Here is a 19,516-nt window from a genome sequence, read left to right as displayed (position 1 = left end):
AGGCTGAACAAAAGAAGAAGCAGAAGGTAGGCGCATGGGTGGAGGAGGCTGACTCCTGGCATGAGTGGCTGAACTCAAGGGTTGCGCTTGCTGAGTGGTTGGCGGAAGCGGAGTAGCAAGTTCCTGTTCCTGCGGTGTGAGCGGAGAGCGATGAGGTAGAGGCTGCGCAGAACGTAGTAAATGTCTCGCGAGTTGAGGCTCCTGAGGCGCAAGGCTAAGGTGTTGTGGTGCTTGCCTAGAGGAGGGTTGAGCTCGCTGCAGCGAGAGCTGAGGAGACTGACTCATGGATGGGAGAGGTTGTTGTACCTCAACCGAGTGTTGCATCACTGGTGGAGCAGCAAGTGGAAGCGGAGGAAGAGAGGTATAAGCCTCCTGATCCCATTGCTGAGGTTGCCTTAAGGAAGGCGGAGGCTGTACACCACTGGGAACAGTAAACTCAGAACGTGGCTGAACATCGTACGCCTGGCAGGCGGTACTGCGGTCAGGCGGAGCGAGCGCAGGCGGAGCGAGTGCAGGCGGAGGCGGAGGCGCAACCTTCTCAGCCCGACACTCACGCATCAAGACCGAAAGTTGTGACTGCATGGACTGCAGTAGAGTCAACTTGGGGTCGGCAGACACTACGGTCTGCTGAGGCAAAGCCTTAACAGCAGAGATCTGTTGTGGCAGAACCTTACTCCTCTTGGGCGGAGTGCAGTCGACTGATGACTGCGGCGAGTCAGAGCTGAGCCAATGACTGCAGCCCGGTTGAGCACTCGCGGACTGGACTCTGCGTTTGAGTGGTCTAGAGACCTGAGTCCAGCGTTTCTTCCCTGACAATTGATCAGCGGACGAGTAAAAGACGGGCTCAATCGTCTGCAGGTGGGAGTGACGGTCTCTGGAAGACACGCCCGCAACCACCGAGGATACTTCTGTGCGCCGATCAAGGCCTGCCGAACCCTTTTGCCCTTCGACATTGCTTCTCCCCTGGGCTTGGGAGCTTGCAAGAGGTCCCGGACTGGGAGGACGACTGGCACGCACAGAAGTATCCTCACGCACCACACTGACACTGACACTAGCACTTGGCACTGCACTGACACTAGCACTCGTCACAGCACTGGCACTAATACCACCCACTGCACTCTTGACCTTAAGTTCCTTGACTTCAGCCATAAGAGACTTATGATCGCTAACCACTGACTCTACTTTATCGCCTAAGGCCTGAATAGCACGCAAAACAACAGACATATCAGGCTGAGGGCAAATAGTAGGTTCGGGGGTAGCCACTACAGGGGTAGGAAAAGGTAGGGGATCATGAGGTGAGGAAAAAAGTGAAGAGTGAGAAGAACTCCTCCTAACTCTGCCTCTCTCTAACTTAGTTGAATACTTCAAAAGACGGACAAATTCAAGTTCCGAAAGTCCGGCGCATTCCTCACATCGATTTTCTAACTGACAGGGCCTATCCCTACAGTCAGAACAAGCGGTGTGAGGATCTACCGAGGCCTTCGGAATACGCCTATTACAAGACCTACATCGCCTATGGGAGGGGGCTTGTGAAATGTCAGACATCTTGAATCCAAAGAGTTAGCCAAGTGGGGTTTCAAAATCAAGCAAAAGATCGTTAACCGTTAATCAGGACTATATAAAAGCTATCTAAGCTAATATAAGAAGGTTTCCAGTAAAGCGACAGCCGAAATCAAAGAGAAAAACTTCACCAAAAGCCGTGAAAATACTCCAAGAACATAAGCGTATCCCAGAACGTCTTGCCGGAAGCACGACAGAGGAAAAATTGAGGAGGTGTCAACAAGAAGTACTATAGTACCTGGCCACAGGTGGCGCTGGTAAGTACACCCCCTTCTAGTATTGTGATAGCTGGCGTATCCCTCCATAGAATTCTGTCGGGCAACGGAGTTGACAGCTACATGATTATCGGGTAAGTTTAATATTGAAAAAAAGTTAGTTTCTCCGGTGCAGAGACAGGCTTCTCGTATTTTGTTACAATCTGGGCAGCGTGATAAATCAGGAGTCCAAGCAGAGAATGGTGTACTGTATATAGATGTGCTGGTGGACACAAAGGAGGTGAAGATCGTTCCTTTGGAAAGTAGCGCAACCTTTCCTCCTCAAACAACTTGTCCCTGGAGAAGCTTGTACCTCGTGGCCAACTGCATCAGCGTTCCTTCCAATGGTGCCTGAAGACGCCTTGATCTTTACAGTGAGGTCGTTAAACGACACTTATTGTAGTGGTTCACGTGGTGCTTCTCAGAGGGACCTAAGGACTCTGGTTGCATCCCACGTGAGTGGTCCAGGTTCCTTTGGTGGAAAGTGTTGCTTGGCCCTTTCCTCATTGTGGGAATTGTTCATAGCGATACCCGTTCATTGCCGCAACTGAAAGGACCTTCTCCCAGCGAAGGAAGATGAGAAAATCTACTATTAATTGCAGAAAAGTTCGACCGGAGAGTTACCCCTTCAACGGCACAAATCGCAAATAAAGGGCACCTTTGCATGATGGACAACAGCAGAGGATTCACAGAGATATCAAGACATTGCCTACATGCACAATGTCTTGAAAAAAAAAACTTCCCTATCGGAGGAGATGCTGGATGGTCTCTATCCGTAAAAAGACAGGGATGTCAGTGAGCCGTGGAATCTCTACATTATGCTGGTAAAGCAGGTTGGACCATAAGGGATGTTCCCAAGTAACTTTTGTCAGGAGCACCAGCAGGTCTGGGTACCATTCTGCCTGACCCCATTAGGGAGCCATTAGCGACATCCCGAGATTTGACGTAACCAGCATTCTATTGATTACCCTTCGAAACAGGCTAAATCATATGCATAAGCATTGATGCCATCCCACAGGTGTTGGAAGCCATCATCTAGAGTTGATTCTGAGTCCAGAATTGGAAATCAGTAAACCCAAACCTTGCTGCTGAGATTTGTAGCAAACAAGTCTATCGACCGGGAACCGCACAAAGTCAGCAGCCCTTCGCTACTAGAGGATGGAGCAACCACTCCATTCCTCCCTATTAATCCTAGCAACTGAGCCTGGAATGAACATTGTTGACAAGTCCTCCCCGTTATCAAGCGCCAGGAGTGCGCTCATTCCGCCAACTCGCAAAGGAGCTATGAAACCGTACCTCCTTTCTTGTAGATGTAGTCCACTAAGGTGGTGTTGTTGCTCAACAATGCCAGCAAGTGACCTATCAGCTGGTGTTGAAAAGACTCCAGGGATAGGATCAGTGCATTCAATTCTAATGAATTGATGCGAAATCATCTTTCTTCCTCGGACTAACACCCTGAGGCGATCTCGTTCCTTGGGTGTGCAATCTAGCGCAGCTCCCTTGAGCAGATTTTTACCCTTAGTCAACAGGCTACATCTTCTCTTACTTCCTAGATGACTGGAACTAGATGAGTGGATTCAGTGGCTGCACCCAAATGCGTCTTCAGGATTGGAAGGAATGCTGATGCAGTTGCCCATGAGGTACAAGCTTCTCCAGGGACAAGTGATATCTGATCAAATTTGACTGTTGCAGCGCTGGGACAAGTTGTCTGAGGAGGAAAGGTTGCGCTCCTTTCCAAAATCTGCCGATGTCACCCTCCAAAGGAACGATATTCACCTCCTTTGTGTCCACCAGCGCATCTATATACAGTTCACCATTCTCTGCTTGAACTCGAGGCTAGACTCCTGATTTATCACGCTGCCCAGATTGTAACAAAATACGAGAAGCCTGTCTCTGCAATGGAGAAACTAACCTTATTACTATTATTATCATTACTGGGCTAATTTATAACCATATTTGTAAAAGCGAGATTCTATAAGGCCAAGTGCTCCAACGGGGAAAAATAGCCTAGTGAGAAAAGGAAAAAAGGAAATAAATAAACATCAAAATAAAATATCTTAAGAACAATAACGTTAAATTAGATCTTTCATATAGAACTATAAAAAAACTTATTAAAAACAAGAGGAAGAGAAATAAGATAGAACAGTGTGCCCGAGTGTACCCTCAAGCAAGAGAACTATAAACCAAGACAGTGGAAGGCCATGGTACAGAGGCTTTGGCACTACCCAAGACTAGAGAACAATGGTTTGATTTTGGAGTGTCCTTCTACTAGAAGAGCTGCTTACCATAGCTAAAGAGTCTCTTTTACCCTTACCGAGAGGGAAGTAGCCCTTGAACAATTATATTGCAGTGGTTAACCCCTTGATCAGAGAAAAATATTTTGATAATCTCAATGTTGTAAGGTGTATAATGACAAAGGAGAATGTGGAAAGAATAGGCCAAACTAATCGGTGGATGCGTAGGCAAAGACAATATGAGCCGTAACCAGAGAGAGGTCCAATGTAGTACTGTCTGGCCAGTCAAAGGACCCAATAACTCTCTAGCAGTAGTATCTCAACGGATGGCTGGTGCCCTGGCCAACCTACTACCAGCTGTTGAGGTATCTTACCAGACAAAAGAGCTGAAACTAAACGCGAAGATTCGTGTGAACACATGAAAGGACAGTCGACACTTTGAAGCACAGGACTTTGAATCGAAAGACTCTCTCCCCAAAAATGAAGTGAAGGAATTTCCCTGCTGGACCAATGGGCTGGGATCTGAAAGTATGCTTCCTTCAGATACAATTTCAGCACGCAATTCCTCCTTAATGCCGATTGTACTGTGTCCACCGTCTCCATCTTGAACGGGGTCGTCAGGTGGACGAATGGTCTCTAGCCCCGAGATGGTTTCACCGCTAGAAAGAGGCTTCTGTAGAAGCCTGGATATCAGTCATGTACGATTTGTAGCACAACTTTGTTTATCTTTACGTCTGGATGGAGAGCGAGGTGTTTCCTTTGTGCATGTGAGAGAGAGAACGGGTTGGCCACTACTCTCAAAGGCGTTCAGTGGTTCACCTGCCTCAATAACACGACTCACGCTCTCCAGAAAACGGAGAACATGCTCAACCATCACACTCAAATATTAGCTCATCATCATCGCTATCTTGAGTGATTGTGCTACTCGCTCAATCATCATGACCATCTGCACACATACACTCCTTACTAGCATTGCATTCATAGATCTGCACTCACTGGACAGTGAACCACCACTCAAGTGATAATGGATAGCTTGTGAAGAGATCAATAATGAAAGCGATCTCTTGGCTATTAGCAAGCATTCGTCACGCGAGCTCCGATCGCCTGAATATACATGCTCAAAATAACATCATTAACACCTAGAGTTGCAGATTCTTGCGGTCTCAAAGAGATCCACACCCTTTTAAGATAGTCATGCTCGCCTTTTAACTCGGGCAGATCGTGCTTCTGGGGAACCAGATAAAGATGTCTGTAAATGTGAGCCAGTGTGTGTTTTCCAGGGTTGGCAAACTCTGTCCAAGGTGTGAGTGCCAACTTGCGTGGGCGCGTGAGATGGTTGTGTGCGTTTAAGAGGGCGATCTTGAAGTATCGTAATGTATCCCTCCATATTTATTAAGGATAAACGCAGATTCTCCACAAAAGGAAAGGTTTAATAGATTGAATAGAAGGGGTGTAAGATCTCCGTTGTCTCCAGTCCTAAGACTACAGGCAATTCTATGTCAGATATTTTTTTCTGACTGCTCGGCAGATGAGGAAGGTACTTGCTTATTAACCAGGGCTTGTAGTAATTTATGTATCAATGGGGATACCTTCCAGGCCTAAAGGAAAGCCAATGTCTCATAGCCATTTCTGCAATATCCTGAGGAATTTCCAGCGTGTTACTAAGCGGAGAAGTTTGAGATATTGCTACTTCACCTATCATGATCATCCTTCTTCGTCACCCGCTGAAGGGAGATGGAGAATGGTGAGAGGTTGTATTGCCAGAAGTAGTAAAAAGAGGGCTAATGGATTTCCTTGATTTTGGAGAAAGTCCTGACTGTGAACAATCCTGTTTTGGCTTCTTCCTTTTCTTCCCGATCTCTACACTCGTGTCAGGGGGGAAGACTGAGAACAGTCATGCCCTCCACAAAAGGAGCACAAAAGATGGGGATCCACATGAATCCTACTCACAAAAGTGTCACACTTCCATCTGGCAACTCAAGGGCAAGAACGCATGTCCATTTGTGGTTCCTCCATCATCAAACATACTTTCACTGAACAGAGAAAGAAGAAAAAAGTTAAACAGCCAATGTATGAGCAATGAGAGTATGTCTTACACCTCGACAGTTGAAATCAAAATGAGGTCTGAACGTGCTGGTGAGGGGGCAGGGCTTCACCCACCTCCCACTAGTACTGTAACTACGTACTGACACACCTCATTAGAATTCTAACAGCTGAATTTTGGCCAAACAGAAATCATACTCCCATTAAAAGAACATAGGAGATTATACATTTATATGATTGTGACAATGTTTTCTGCTGCAATATGAGACCTAAGGAAGTGCATACATCCCCCAGATGATAGGCAAACAACATATAAATGATTCTAGCTTTGAAATTCAGCTGGCCTTTAGCCTACACAAACTTTTGAATGTACGGCTAAATGTAAAAGGTGACATTTCATGCTATTTTTTGCACTAACTCGGCAGTAGTTTTCATAACACAGGTATAATCATGGATAAAGTAAAGTCAATAGACATAGTTAGGGAAATGATGATTAACCGCTTTACCCCCAGGCTATTTGGAACTTTCCAACCCTTAACCCCCAAGGGTTATTTTTTTTCAAGCACATTTTGCAGTATATATTTTTTAAATTGCTCTAACAGCCTTAATTTTTGTCATAGAGAGGTCAGGTTGGTCTCATTCTCTTGGAAAATGCATAAGTTTCTCAAAAAATTATCAAAAATATGCAAACAAAAATGACAAATTCGAAGATAATTTGTATTTTTCCTAACCATACAAACCTTAGCTATTTACAAAGGGTTATTACTTTTAGCGTAGCTGAAATGGCGAGCCATTAGAATTTAACGAGGGTGTATTACCCCCGCGCTAGTTAGCGGGGGGGTAGGGGAGTGGTAGCTAGCTACCCCTCCTCCCCCTCACACACAGGTGAATACTCACTTTCACTTAGAGGTAGGACTTGTCTTGGGGGACAGGGCTGGCGGGCAAATATGTGTAAATAGCTAAGGTTTGTATGGTTAGGAAAAATACAAATTATCTTCGAATTTGTCATTTGTTCCGTAACCGAAATACAAACCACGCTATTTACAAAGGGTGACTTATCCCTTAGGAAGGGTGGAAAGTCCCCAGCCATACTGGCTTTGGCTTTACCCGGGGACTCAGAATCCGAGTGAGTCGCACTCGAGAAAAGGAGTCCCTGCACCTCACAAGTTCCTTGCACCGCAAGGAACCATGTGGCCTACGTAAGCTTGTGTGTGAAGGAAGAAGTGTGACCCGTCCTAGGCAGTTGACCTGGAGTTCCAGAAGGAACTCTGGGTTAGGACGTTCCCAATACCACCTCGTCAGGGTATGGGGGACGCGACAGTATTGACTCAATACTCGGAACACAAGGAAGCATGGTTTACCTGCAGAGGTTCGAGGTCAGCTATGCAGAGACCAGGATGCTGCTTCCCCGTAGAGGGGATGATGAAGAAAGAAGTAAGGGCCAGACATACTTCTTTCGTTCATGCAGACTAAAACCTGATAACAATGCCCTCAACCTTCTGCTACCTGTCCAAAAAGGAGCCTGAGGTTAGACCAGCTGTTGTGTAGCCACCACAGAGCGATAGAAAACGTATCGAGACTCCTGTGGGTCACGCCCTGCAGGAAGCGGGCTGCGAAGGTCATCAGACGCTTCCAGACTCCAGCTTGTAGCACCTGCGTCACAGAGTAGTATTACTCGAAGGCGAGGGACGTTGCGATGTATCCAACATCGTGCTGTAGGGCGACGTGACGGGGGAGGGACTGAAGACAGGTCGAGATGAATGTCCTTGAGTCCGGGCTGAAGAGGTATACTGGTGACTCTCCCCCCATGTCCTCCTTGTGTTCCCAAATCGGCTGCAACTGAGGCCAAACTGCAGCTGTTCCCAGCGCTAACCTCTCGATTCCTGTACTGGCAAGAAAGAGAAGGTCTTGGTACATCAGACACAGAATGGAGACTCAAAATCTTGAATGAATCGGACCGAAGGGTCGGGACCCTCAGATTCTGAGTCTAGCCAACAACTCAGGAGCGAGCCTGAATGTTGCCTTCTCCTCTTCCTTAGAAAGGGGGGGAGTAGTAAGAGACCAAGAAGATTGCTTACACACTGGCCGTGGCCAGAGTGAGCAGAAGACCCAAGGCGGAATACAATCCGAGGCCTGTCGTAAAAGGGTCTTGAGAAGATCTCTTAAAGGACTAAAAGTCCGAGCCATGCTCCAAGTTGGAGGTCTTCCTCCGACTAGGGCAGGGACGATCGTAGCTTCGCATGAGCGAGGATAGATCCAGCGGGCAGGAAAAAGTTATTCCTTTAAGCCTGAAGGTCAGGGAAAGGCTGAGCGACAGGCTTCATTGCCAAGAGCGGAAAGGAGTTCCCTCCCGCCGAAAGGCAATAAGACCGTTATTGCTGGAGAAGAGGCCTCACGGGAAGAGGTATATCTCCCACGGCACCAACCACCTTAGACTCTTCACTTTGCCTGGGAGACCCCTGTGGATGACTATCGCAGATGACGCGACCTCCGTACCGCGACTGTAGCGGGTTGTCTCTTCTAGAGGAGGAAGCGTAGTGTCTCCAGGCATGAAGCCGAAGCGACGCCCCGGTTCGGGAGAGATGTCGCAGTGTGGTTGCTTGAGTAGTCTGCGCCGTGGGAGAAGCTCTCCCGGGAGTTCCGTCAGGGGAAGCAGAGGGTCCAGAAACCGTTCTGCGCATAGTCCCAGTGGAGCTCTCCCATTGAAAGGTTGACAGACAACCTGGTTTTGTTGAGACCCATTGTCCGCAGACAAAAAGGAGGGAAGACGCAGGCGTCGAAGTTGTCCCACCATCACCGGAATGCATCTTGCCAGAGTCTCGGGGTCTGAGACTGGGGGGAAAACTAGCGGAAGCTTGAGGTTCCAAGCTGTCGCGATCAGGTCCCCCAGACCAGCACTTGCTGGTTACCCAAGGTCAAAGACCCTTAGGTACACTCTCTCTATGAGGCTCTGCTCGGATAGTCTGAGAGAAACATTCCCCTGCCTGGAATGAGAGAGCCGATGGTGGAATTGAGAGAATCTCAATCATCCCGGTATCTCTACTGCAAGATGTGAAGGTGTGAAAATGCGTCCCCTGCTGGTTAGCATGAAGTCGACACGCAACGGGGCGACTTGGCAGGAGCGGTAGGATCTGAAGAGGGGCCAGACTAAGGCCCTTAAGCCTGCCTGAATGATGGAGAGGTATCCTTCAGGTCTTGACCATAGGCCTGGACCGGAACATGCCCCACCCCCCCCTTTCCTTTGACGAGTCGGAGAACCGCATCAAGAATGTGGGGAAAGGACGAGAATATCCACTACCATCAAGAGGCTCCATAGGTCAACACCCATTGCAGGTTTAATAGTGCCGCTGGTCCCATAGGGCCAGGGAGTCCGGTTAAACATTGCCTGAAGCCACCGGAACTTGGATCGCCCCACATGGAACTTATCCTGAGGCGACCGTTCGGACTATAAACGGGTCAATGAGGAAAGAAGAACTAGGAAACGTTCCAAGGTAGGGCTGAAAACTCTGCTTGACTGAGAACAGGTACTGCGACTCTCCTCAGTCTTGCCACAGTCAACCGAAAGGAAGGCTCGGAGGATGTGGTAACAGAATCTGGCGTCCCCAGGTGGTCACCCATCCAAGTACCGACGTTGCTTAACCTCGCTGGACGGACGAGAAGCGGGGTTTCCAACGTGGTAAGGCGGTTGACTCAATATCATGGCCAGATACTCCAGATGTTGAGGCAGAGGAAGAGAAGGCTCCAAGCAAAATACCATGAGCCCACACTCATGGTCAGCATTCGGAAGCTTTTCCCGGCGCTGAAGAAGGTCGAAACCCGAGCCTACCGGAGTTGACCAGCCCTCCAAACAGCAGAGGAGGCGGAAGTCTGCACCTGAGCGGCCAAAAGGAAGGCAGGGAGAGTTCTCTGGGGAAACACACCTGCTATGCCACGGCGGGATAGCCACACTGCATCATAAGCAGGAATACTTGCAGTTTAGGCTGAATTCGACGAGCACCCTGGAAGATGGATGGAATGGAAACTGAAAGTACCCGTCCTTCCGATCCAGGGTTAAAGGAGTCCTGTCGCCTCGTTACCAGTCTGATCGATTCTGCTGGTCTACGCTGGCCGAAGTTTGTTCGACAAACTTGATCAGGGCTGAGAGGTCGACTATGGACATCCCCTCTCAGATCCTTCCTTACAAGAAAGGATCGACTGAGGGGGCCGGGGGTGAAGCCGTCGATGATCCTAAGGAAGACCTTCGCCTAAGGTATGGATCATTCTGCCCAACCGGGCAACTCTGCTGATGCTATGGCATAGAGGTTCAGAGACACTGAATTCGCTGACAGAGACGGCAGGCGCGATATCCTTGGCTACTCACAGAGATTGTGCGGGAATGGGCATCGGGAAGCTGTCATTCGGATGAGTAACCTTAAGCATCCTCCCAGCGAAAAAACCTGCAATCCTAGAGTTCGTGAACTCCTTTTAGGACTATGCCCCCCCGGGGGAGTCTCCCGTGCCATCTGTTCCTGACAGGAGGAAAATGCAATTGGACACCTTGTCCCAGTTGTCGTAGCCGATAACTTAGGCCGACGTGGTTGAAAGAAAAGGGAGCTGGAGCCCTGCAGAGTCTGGAAGAAAGCGCCTTGGAGGAGTGAAACCGGAAGTCGATTTACTCCGCACAGCAGATGTTTAAGTCTCTGTCCTTGGGCAAAGACAAAACTCTTCTCAAGGATGGAAGGGTGTCTGAGGTCGTTGACCTCCACAGATGAGACACCCGAAGGAAGCCTTCAGTCAGTGCGTCCAGATGGTACAACATCGAGCTTGTCCGCAAGTAGATACTTAACGACGAAAGGTCAAGGTGCCTGAGCTCGAGAGGAGGAAAGTACCCTTGATCTTCCTGTAGCTTCCTTGAACCAAACCTCGGGCCGTAACCGAGGAGGGAAAGAACCTGGTAAGCTCCCAGAGGAAGAGGTAAGCAGTCACCCCTTGTCCGATGGAGAAATCTTCAACGGAAAGCCCCCCCCCGCCAAAAATCCTTCCAGGGCGGGAGAAGGAGAGAGTACTCGTGCAGGAGTGGGGACCCTCGAGACCGACCTCTTGGGAACCAACTTCGCCCTGGGGGAAGTCACCACGAAGTCCACTCCTCTCTTTCTCTTCAGCGTAGGAGAGACAGCCGCTGGTTTGTTACCCTGGCCGGTGAGTGCTGGTTTCATAACCCTCATTAACGCCCGTGCCAGCGGATCAAACCATGTCTGCTGCTCCAAGGACACAGAGTCCGAAATCCTCGCTAAGGTGAAAGGGATCGGGCGATCCTTTGGAGAGGACACGACGGTTCCTGCCTGAAAAGAAGGTGGGAAGAATGCTGTACTGACCTGTCTTCGTCCTGCACTACCAACCTGTGCTTGGATGGAGGTGATCCCGAGTGCCGCCTAGGAGCAGGCGTCCCTGCTGCTACCACCGGCTGTGGAATTCGCCGCGAACTATGGTCGCGCGAGGGCGAACGGTCGCGCAAAGGCGAATGGTCGCGCGGGCGCACAGGCGAGTGGTCGCGCGGGCGCGCAGGCGAGCGGTCGCGAGGGCGCGCGATCGCGCGGGCGCGCAGGCGAGCGATCGCGCGGGCGCGCAGGCGAGCGATCGCGCGGGCGCGCAGGCGAGCGATCGCGCGGGCGCGCAGGCGAGCGATCGCGCGGGCGCGCAGGCGAGCGATCGCGCGGGCGCGCAGGCGAATGGGCGTGACGGCGAGGGATCGTGCTGCCGCGTAGGTGAAGAAGATCGCTGGCGGTAAGCGATGGCGAGCAGCATGTGTAGGTGAATGATCGCGTGATAGGGTGCGATGGTGATCAGCATCCGCAAGAGGGCGAGCGTTCAGGGTTGTGCGATGAGGAGCAGCATGCGTAAGCGGGCAATCGTGCAGGGTTGTGCGATGGCGAGCAGCATGCGCAGGTGAATGATCGCGTGAAAGGGTGCGATGGTGATCAGCATCTGCAGGAGGGCGATCGTTCAGGGTGGTGCGATGAGGAGCAGCATGCGTAAGCGGGCAATCGTTCAGGGTTGTGCGATGGCAAGCAGCATGCGCAGGTGAATGATCGCGTGAAAGGGTGCGATGGTGATCAGCATCTGCAGGAGGGCGATCGTTCAGGGTGGTGCGATGAGGAGCAGCATGCGTAAGCGGGCAATCGTTCAGGGTTGTGCGATGGCGAGCAGCATGCGCAGGTGAATGATCGCGTGAAAGGGTGCGATGGTGATCAGCATCTGCAGGAGGGCGATCGTTCAGGGTGGTGCGATGAGGAGCAGCATGCGTAAGCGGGCAATCGTTCAGGGTTGTGCGATGGCGCGCAGTTGAGGGTCGCGCGATGGCGATCAGCATCCGCAGTTGAGGGTCGCGCGATGGCGATCAGCATCCGCAGTTGAGGGTCGCGCGATGGCGATCAGCATCCGCAGTTGAGGGTCGCGCGATGGCGATCAGCATCCGCAGTTGAGGGTCGCGCGATGGCGATCAGCATCTGCAGTTGAGGGTCGCGCGATGGCGATCAGCATCCGCAGTTGAGGGTCGCGCGATGGCGATCAGCATCCGCAGTTGAGGGTCGCGCGATGGCGATCAGCATCTGCAGTTGAGGGTCGCGCGATGGCGATCAGCATCCGCAGTTGAGCTAGTAGCTGGCGAACCATGTTCCTTCAGAAGTGTTAGAGAACGTTGGCGTGCCAGCTGTAACACACGTGGGCGATCCGGAGATCGCTGGCGAGCTGATGATCGCTGACGAGCTGACGATCGCTGGCGAGCTGATGATCGCTGACGAGCTGATGATCGCTGACGAGCTGATGATCGCTGACGAGCAGAAGGCTACGCGTGGAAGCCTGCGTAAAGAAGAGTCCTTGACCCCGACCTGAACCGAAGTTCTAGATCGCGAGGGCGAACGTGGGCGCACAGGGCACGTAACAGGAACCGCAGGGAAGATCATCTTGAAAGCGCTGACGAACAGGAGAGCGCTGACGAACAGAAGGGCGCGCAGGGAAACCCTGACACGCAAGGGAAGAACCCCCGTGGGGGCAACCCTTTGCCCCGAAGGGATCGTTGACCGCCGGGAGACTGATGTCCGTCGGAAGACCGCTGTCCGTCGGGAAGACCGTTGTCCGTCGGGAAGACCGTTGCCCGTCGGAAGACGAGATTAGACTGCTGTCCATCTGCACCAAGACGGAAGATCGAGAAAAAGAAGTTGTAGGCTGCAAACGGAGATTCAAAAAGGCGCCTCAAGCACCCTTATAGGGAGATGAGAGGCCCTTACGACGAGGCGGACGGAGGGCCTTACGGCGAGGGAGGCCAACAGCAACAGCAACAGAAGAAACCTCCGAAGAGGAGTCTCTATGAGTGTACTCTCTCGCGAACGAAAGAGAAACACTTCGTGGAAGAGACTGGTCAGCCAGTGACCTAAAAGGGGCAATCCTCCGAAGAGGAGCTCCTGCAGTTGCCCAGCCCCTTGAGCGAAACTGCAGGTGCGACCGCTCAGCACCAAGAGCATAGTCGCACGAAAAAAAGGCAAGAGAAGAACCCCCCAAAAGAGGAAAAGCTCAAGCCTGGACAGGAAAAAACTTCCCTCGGAAGGAAAGTTATCCGCCCAAGGAGGCAAGCCTCCTGACTGTTCTAAAATGAACTGGAGAGCTGTCCGTCGACACGGGAGTACTACCAGTAGAAGGAGACACGCCCCTGACGACAATACAAGGGGGGAGGCAGCAACAGCCGAATCCCCAGGACTCAACCAGACAGCTCACACCGTTGCTATATTACAGAAACGAACTAGATCGGTAACTGTAAAAAAAAATAAAACAAATAATATTAGTACACATTCATTCCCCCGGGAAGGCTCCGAAGAGGAATCCCGAGGAAAAGGAACAAGAATTACACAACAGGCACGTGCCCTCACAACCACTTACACTCGCGGAAGGAGAGCTGTAACCAAAACAGAATTATAACAATTATAATTATGTAACTATGTAATTATGTAATTTAAAAATGAATGAACACTAAAGAAAAAACGAAAACCCCGAAAGGAATCGTTCTACAAGCTGAAAAAAACAACTACAATTAGATTCATAAACTAATTGAGACAAAATGTACGGCGTAGCAACCCCACCCACACGGGAAGGAAGCTACAAGGGCGTAGTAAAACATAGTAAAAGGGTGAACGACCTCAAGAGAGAGAGAGAGAGAGAAAGACCGAAGTCAAACTCGATCGCAACCCATAAAATTAGGCCGTGGTGGCCTAACTGCCGAGGCCTCCACGTAGATATCGTACACTACACACACACATCTGAAAAGGAAACTTACTTATTTCTATACTCAAATATATATACAAACATGAAAACATGTTTACATATATATTGAGTAAAAGAAAAGTAAGCGAATAAGTAAAGACAAAACAGACAATGGCTGCCAAGCGAGGACCAAGACAGAGACGTCTGTCACAGTCCGAGCCAAAAGTGAAAGTGAGTATTCACCTGTGTGTGAGGGGGAGGAGGGGTAGCTAGCTACCACTCCCCTACCCCCCCGCTAACTAGCGCGGGGGTAATACACCCTCGTTAAATTCTAATGGCTCGCCATTTCAGCTACGCTAAAAGTAATAACCCTTTGTAAATAGCGTGGTTTGTATTTCGGTTACGGAACAAATTGTAAATAGCAGTTTTTTGCAAAGACGTACAGGTACGTCCATGGGGGTAACGGGATGTGTTTTGCGAAACGTACCAGTACGTCCTATGGGGGTAAAAGGGTTAATATTTCAATTGAAAAATTTCCCAAGTTCATCGAAGAGGAATCCAAATTGTTCTACAGCCTGGTCAATTTCAGTTATTAAGATTTACGTTTCATGTACAGAAGTTCTTGGGTTTATGAAAAAAGGAAAAAGTAATGAAATTTAGCTTCTAATTAATCGAACTTCATCAATATTCCACGTTTACTAAAGGAACTATATCCACTAAAACATTTGACGAATCACAAGATAAATTGGCATTACAGAGTATATTATATATTATAAACGTGTCAATAATTTTTGTAAATCATTTGCTGTTTTCCTGATTTTCTTTGCAAGTAGAGACAACTTTTTATCAATCAATTTAAGACTACTTAGCAAAGAGTTTGCAGACTGACAGCTAGAAAGAAGAAAGCATTTTTAATACTGTTTGAAAAATATGCCAAACGCTAACTGACATAAACTTGTTTCACGTTATTATTTTGCAAAACAAAGAATTAATTTTACACAATTTTTTTTCTTTAACTGTGTAGTCTCTCAAATGTTGATATACATAATTTAAAACCATAAAATAATCATTAAAATTATGCAATTAAGTTCTGCTAATATTAAATTTCATGATTTTCATAGATTTAATAAAAAAGAATAAAAAAAATTTAAGCTGCAAAACCAAAACTAAGTATAATCATCCTAACCTAATTATTAGTTATATTACATTTTGGAATAAAATTCTCCTAACCTAACTTAATCAAAAAAGAATTTGGTAATATTACAGTAGAGTCTTACCCAGCTATCACTGCTTGCTAATACATATAAGCTTGATACTTTCCTTTTTACGCAGCGAAGTGAGCGCACGGAATAGCAACAACTGTTAAGACACTAACGAAATATTATCGTAATCTAATGGTTACGCCTTGCGCTCGCTTCGCTTACGAGAAAATGAAAAACACCAAGTTCCTATGTACTGGCAAGCATTAATGGCTGGGTGGGACTCTACCGAAATATTACGAAGAATTAATCTAATATACCGAGGAAAATTGCCTTATCCTAATTATCAAAGGTTCGTTAAATCGTCCTAACCCAACATATCTATTAAGGGAGTTATATAGCGTGCCAAACCCGTCACAAACTATTGCTCTCATTATTATCGGACAAATGACACCTACATTAGGGTACCATAGCAGGCTGGCTAAATTTGACCTGGGCTAGACTACCAACATACGAAAAAAACCTAAATACCCCAATTATAATAAAATATGACCCTAAACCTAATTGATATAACGTCAAACCCTAAAAAATACCCAATTTGACCTGGGCTAGACTACCAACATACGAAAAAACCCTAAATCCCCCAAATTTAATAAAATATGACCCTAAACCTAATTAGTATAAAGTCAAACCCTAAAAAATACCCAATTTGACCTGGGCTAGACTACCAACATACGAAAAAAACCTAATGACCCCAAATTTAATAAAATATGACCCTAAACCTAATTAATATAAAGTCAAACCCTAAAAAATACCCAATTTGACCTGGGCTAGACTACCAACATACGAAAAAACCCTAAATACCCCAAATTTGATAAAATATGACCCTAAACCTAATTAACATAACGTCAAACCCTAAAAAAATCCCCAACGATTGTGTCGACACCTTAGATTAAGGTACCGGGCCAGTCGGACAGCCGAAATAAAAAACTTTAAAAAAAATCCATATTACCTTAATCACACCGGCCTTTTCATCATCCACTAGAGTGATTTTACGTGTACTCTGCGCCGCTCCCATCTTGCTGAGTGAAAAATGTCCTTAATTAATCAAATTATCATAATATCGGACATTTAAGATGACCCTGAGTGACACGGTAACTCTACTATCAGTCGCCGACGGCCTCAAGAACAATAACAAATGCAGACCAGAGTTGCCAGTTTGGCCTTTTTTCCGGCCAAAAAAAACTCAAATTTGACCTTTTTTATTTAAATAGGTTGGCCTTTAGTAATATGAAAAAAGCCAGCCCTTAAATACTATATTTTTGACCTTTTTATATTAATGGGTTGACCTTTTAAAGCCTCTGTTGATTAGAAATTGACCTTTTCTCATTTAGAAAACCTGGCAACCTGATGCAGACTTCATCTTCTTCTTCTTCTTCTTCTTCTTCTTTGGTGAGATATTTTAAGGCATTACATAATCAAATGACGTTTTTAAAATCTTTTTTAGGTTTTAAATTATATGTAATTTGCTATGAAATTAATATATTTATTTATTTTTATCATATAATTTACTTAAACCAAAAGAGAATATTATAATCTGGGATATTTCAGTAAATATATATTTTGTGGGCGTAACCTTTTTCGTCTCAATTTTATAAAAAAAAATTTACTATGATTATTCTTATCTTTTGTCTAGGCTTATTTTGTTAATATGGATATTCTAAAAAACTTTTATGTAGATCTATTAATATTTCAATGATCAAAATACGAACGGGTAATGCAATGTTGGGAACACATGATGTCATATATAATTTTTTTTTTAGTTTTCAATAATTCTAAGTTTGAATGGGTCGAACCAGGAGACTTTTTCATCTCAAAATTTTTGATAAACTATGTATATATATATATATATATATATATATATATATATATATATATATATATATATATATATATATATATATATATATATATATATATATATATATATATATATATATATATATACTATTAAATAAGCTACAATCCTAGTTGGAAAAGCAGGATGTTATAAGCCCAAGGGCTCCAACTGGGAAAAAATAGCCCAGTGAGGAAAGAAAATAAATAAACTATATGAAAAGTGATAGAAAATTAGAACAAAATATTTGAAGAACAGTAACAATATCAAAATAGATATTTAATATGCAAACTATAACAAGAGACTTATATTAGTATGTTTTACTATGTTTTAATAAACTATATGAAAAGTGATAAAAAATTAGAACAAAATATTTGAAGAACAGTAACAATATCAAAATAGATATTTAATATGCAAACTATAACAAGAGACTTATATTAGTATGTTTTACATATAAACATTTGAACTTTTGAAGTTCTACTGATTCAACTACCCGATTAGGAAGATCATTCCACGACTTGGTCACAGCTGGAATAAAACTTCTAGAATACTGTGTAGTATTGAGCCTCATGATGGAGAAGGCCTGGCTATTAGATTTAACTAAAGGAAGATCAGAATTGTGAAAAATCTAATATAAAATGCATAACGAACCAATTGGACGAAGGGGCCAGATATTAATATCTAGATCAGGAATAAGAAATTTAATACTCGAAACAAGGTAGAATGAAAGAATTAAAACACTTCTTCAGAATAGATTGATCATCGAAAATCTTGAAAGAATTTCTCAATTAGCCAATTTTTTGTGCAATTGAAGAAGAAGAAGAGAGAGAGAGAGAGAGAGAGAGAGAGAGAGAGAGAGAGAGAGAGAGAGAGAGAGAGAGAGAGAGAGAGAGAGCAGTTAAAATATAAGCGACAAAGGCAAGAAACAGATCATTGCCCAAGCTGCTTCTCCATCCAAGGTAGGACCAGGGATGGCCAGACAATGGCTGCTGATGACTCAGCAGTTAGACCTATAGGCTCCCTTAAACCTTTATCCTTAGCTCAAAAGGATGGCAAGGTTGAAGCTACTATAGAAACTATATCGGGCTTGAGCTGGGCTTGAACTCCAGACTTATAGATTGCTAGACGGGTATATTACCAATAGGCTACTGCAAACCTTAAACCATAGACCTATGTTACCGTTGATAATATGGTTTAATCAATATTTATCGTATAGAATCTTGGGGAGCTAGACTTTGGATATTATTTTGAATATATCTGCTAGAAAGATTACTTATATAATTTCGAGGTTCGTTAATTCCTTTCAAAAAAAAGAAAAAAAAGATATTTCTAATCTTGACTTAGCATCAACCTTGCCTTTAAAGACACGCTAAGTTCTTCTTCTTAAATTACGATTAATTAATATCTTTATCATATGACTGGAATTTCTTTTGATATAATGAACCAATAGAAAATCCTAACTTGCTATTCACAAGAAATTACTTATTAGAAATAAACGAATATATATGCGTAGGAGAATTTAAAACGAATATGGAAAACCTGGACTGAAAAATGAATTTATCGTTGTTCTCTGTCTTGCGTTCAGTTGAGTCATTTTAATTTTTCAAATGTTTCACTTAAACATACAAGTCGTGGACATACTATTTTCTAACCATCTTCCTTTTTAAGCCAAGATAAAATATAATACGTAATCTGTTTCCATATCTAATGGTAAATGATATACCTATAATAATAAATATTTACTTATATGCTTATTCTAATGTCTGTTTTTTCTTATCCTATCTCAAGGGGAACACTAGGCCTACAGGACCTACAAGATCTGGTTGTCGTAGGCCTATACATTCTTGTGTATTTAATGTATCATACGGCGTATTCCATGTTAATTGTCAAATCCACATTATCGAAGCGCATAGAAAACAAGAAAGTCTTCAGTTTCCTCTTGAAAGTCTTAATAATTTCAGTCTTTCTAAGAATGTCTAACGGGAGCTTATTATATGATCTTTGGGTCGTATATTTGAAAGCTCTAGAACCTACAGTTATAGTATATAACTTAAACTTTACTTTTCCATAAATTATGATGGTGATACCGCTGTTCTT

At 45.7% G+C, this 19,516-nt stretch overlaps 1 protein-coding gene across 2 annotated transcripts in view; it reads right to left on the bottom strand.

Annotated features, from left to right (window-relative positions):
• LOC137618745 (amyloid beta A4 precursor protein-binding family B member 1-interacting protein-like) overlaps window positions 1-16,725 on the bottom strand; it is a 46,767-nt gene extending 30,042 nt beyond the window's left edge. Inside the window, exon 1 of one of the 2 annotated variants that reach the window (XM_068348922.1) lies at window positions 16,535-16,725. In XM_068348922.1, coding sequence (XP_068205023.1) covers window positions 16,535-16,600 — 66 coding nt within the window. In that variant the 5' untranslated portion in view covers window positions 16,601-16,725. The remainder of the gene's footprint in view (window positions 1-16,534) is intronic. The other variant, XM_068348923.1, reaches the window with a different exon arrangement.
• Between the last annotated feature and the right edge of the window lie 2,791 nt (window positions 16,726-19,516).

This window comes from Palaemon carinicauda, chromosome 25 (genome assembly GCF_036898095.1).
Source record: "Palaemon carinicauda isolate YSFRI2023 chromosome 25, ASM3689809v2, whole genome shotgun sequence".
NCBI classification, from domain to species: domain Eukaryota; kingdom Metazoa; phylum Arthropoda; class Malacostraca; order Decapoda; family Palaemonidae; genus Palaemon; species Palaemon carinicauda.
The sequence above is the reverse complement of the archived record's forward strand: the minus strand, read 5'-3'. Positions and strand labels throughout refer to the sequence as shown.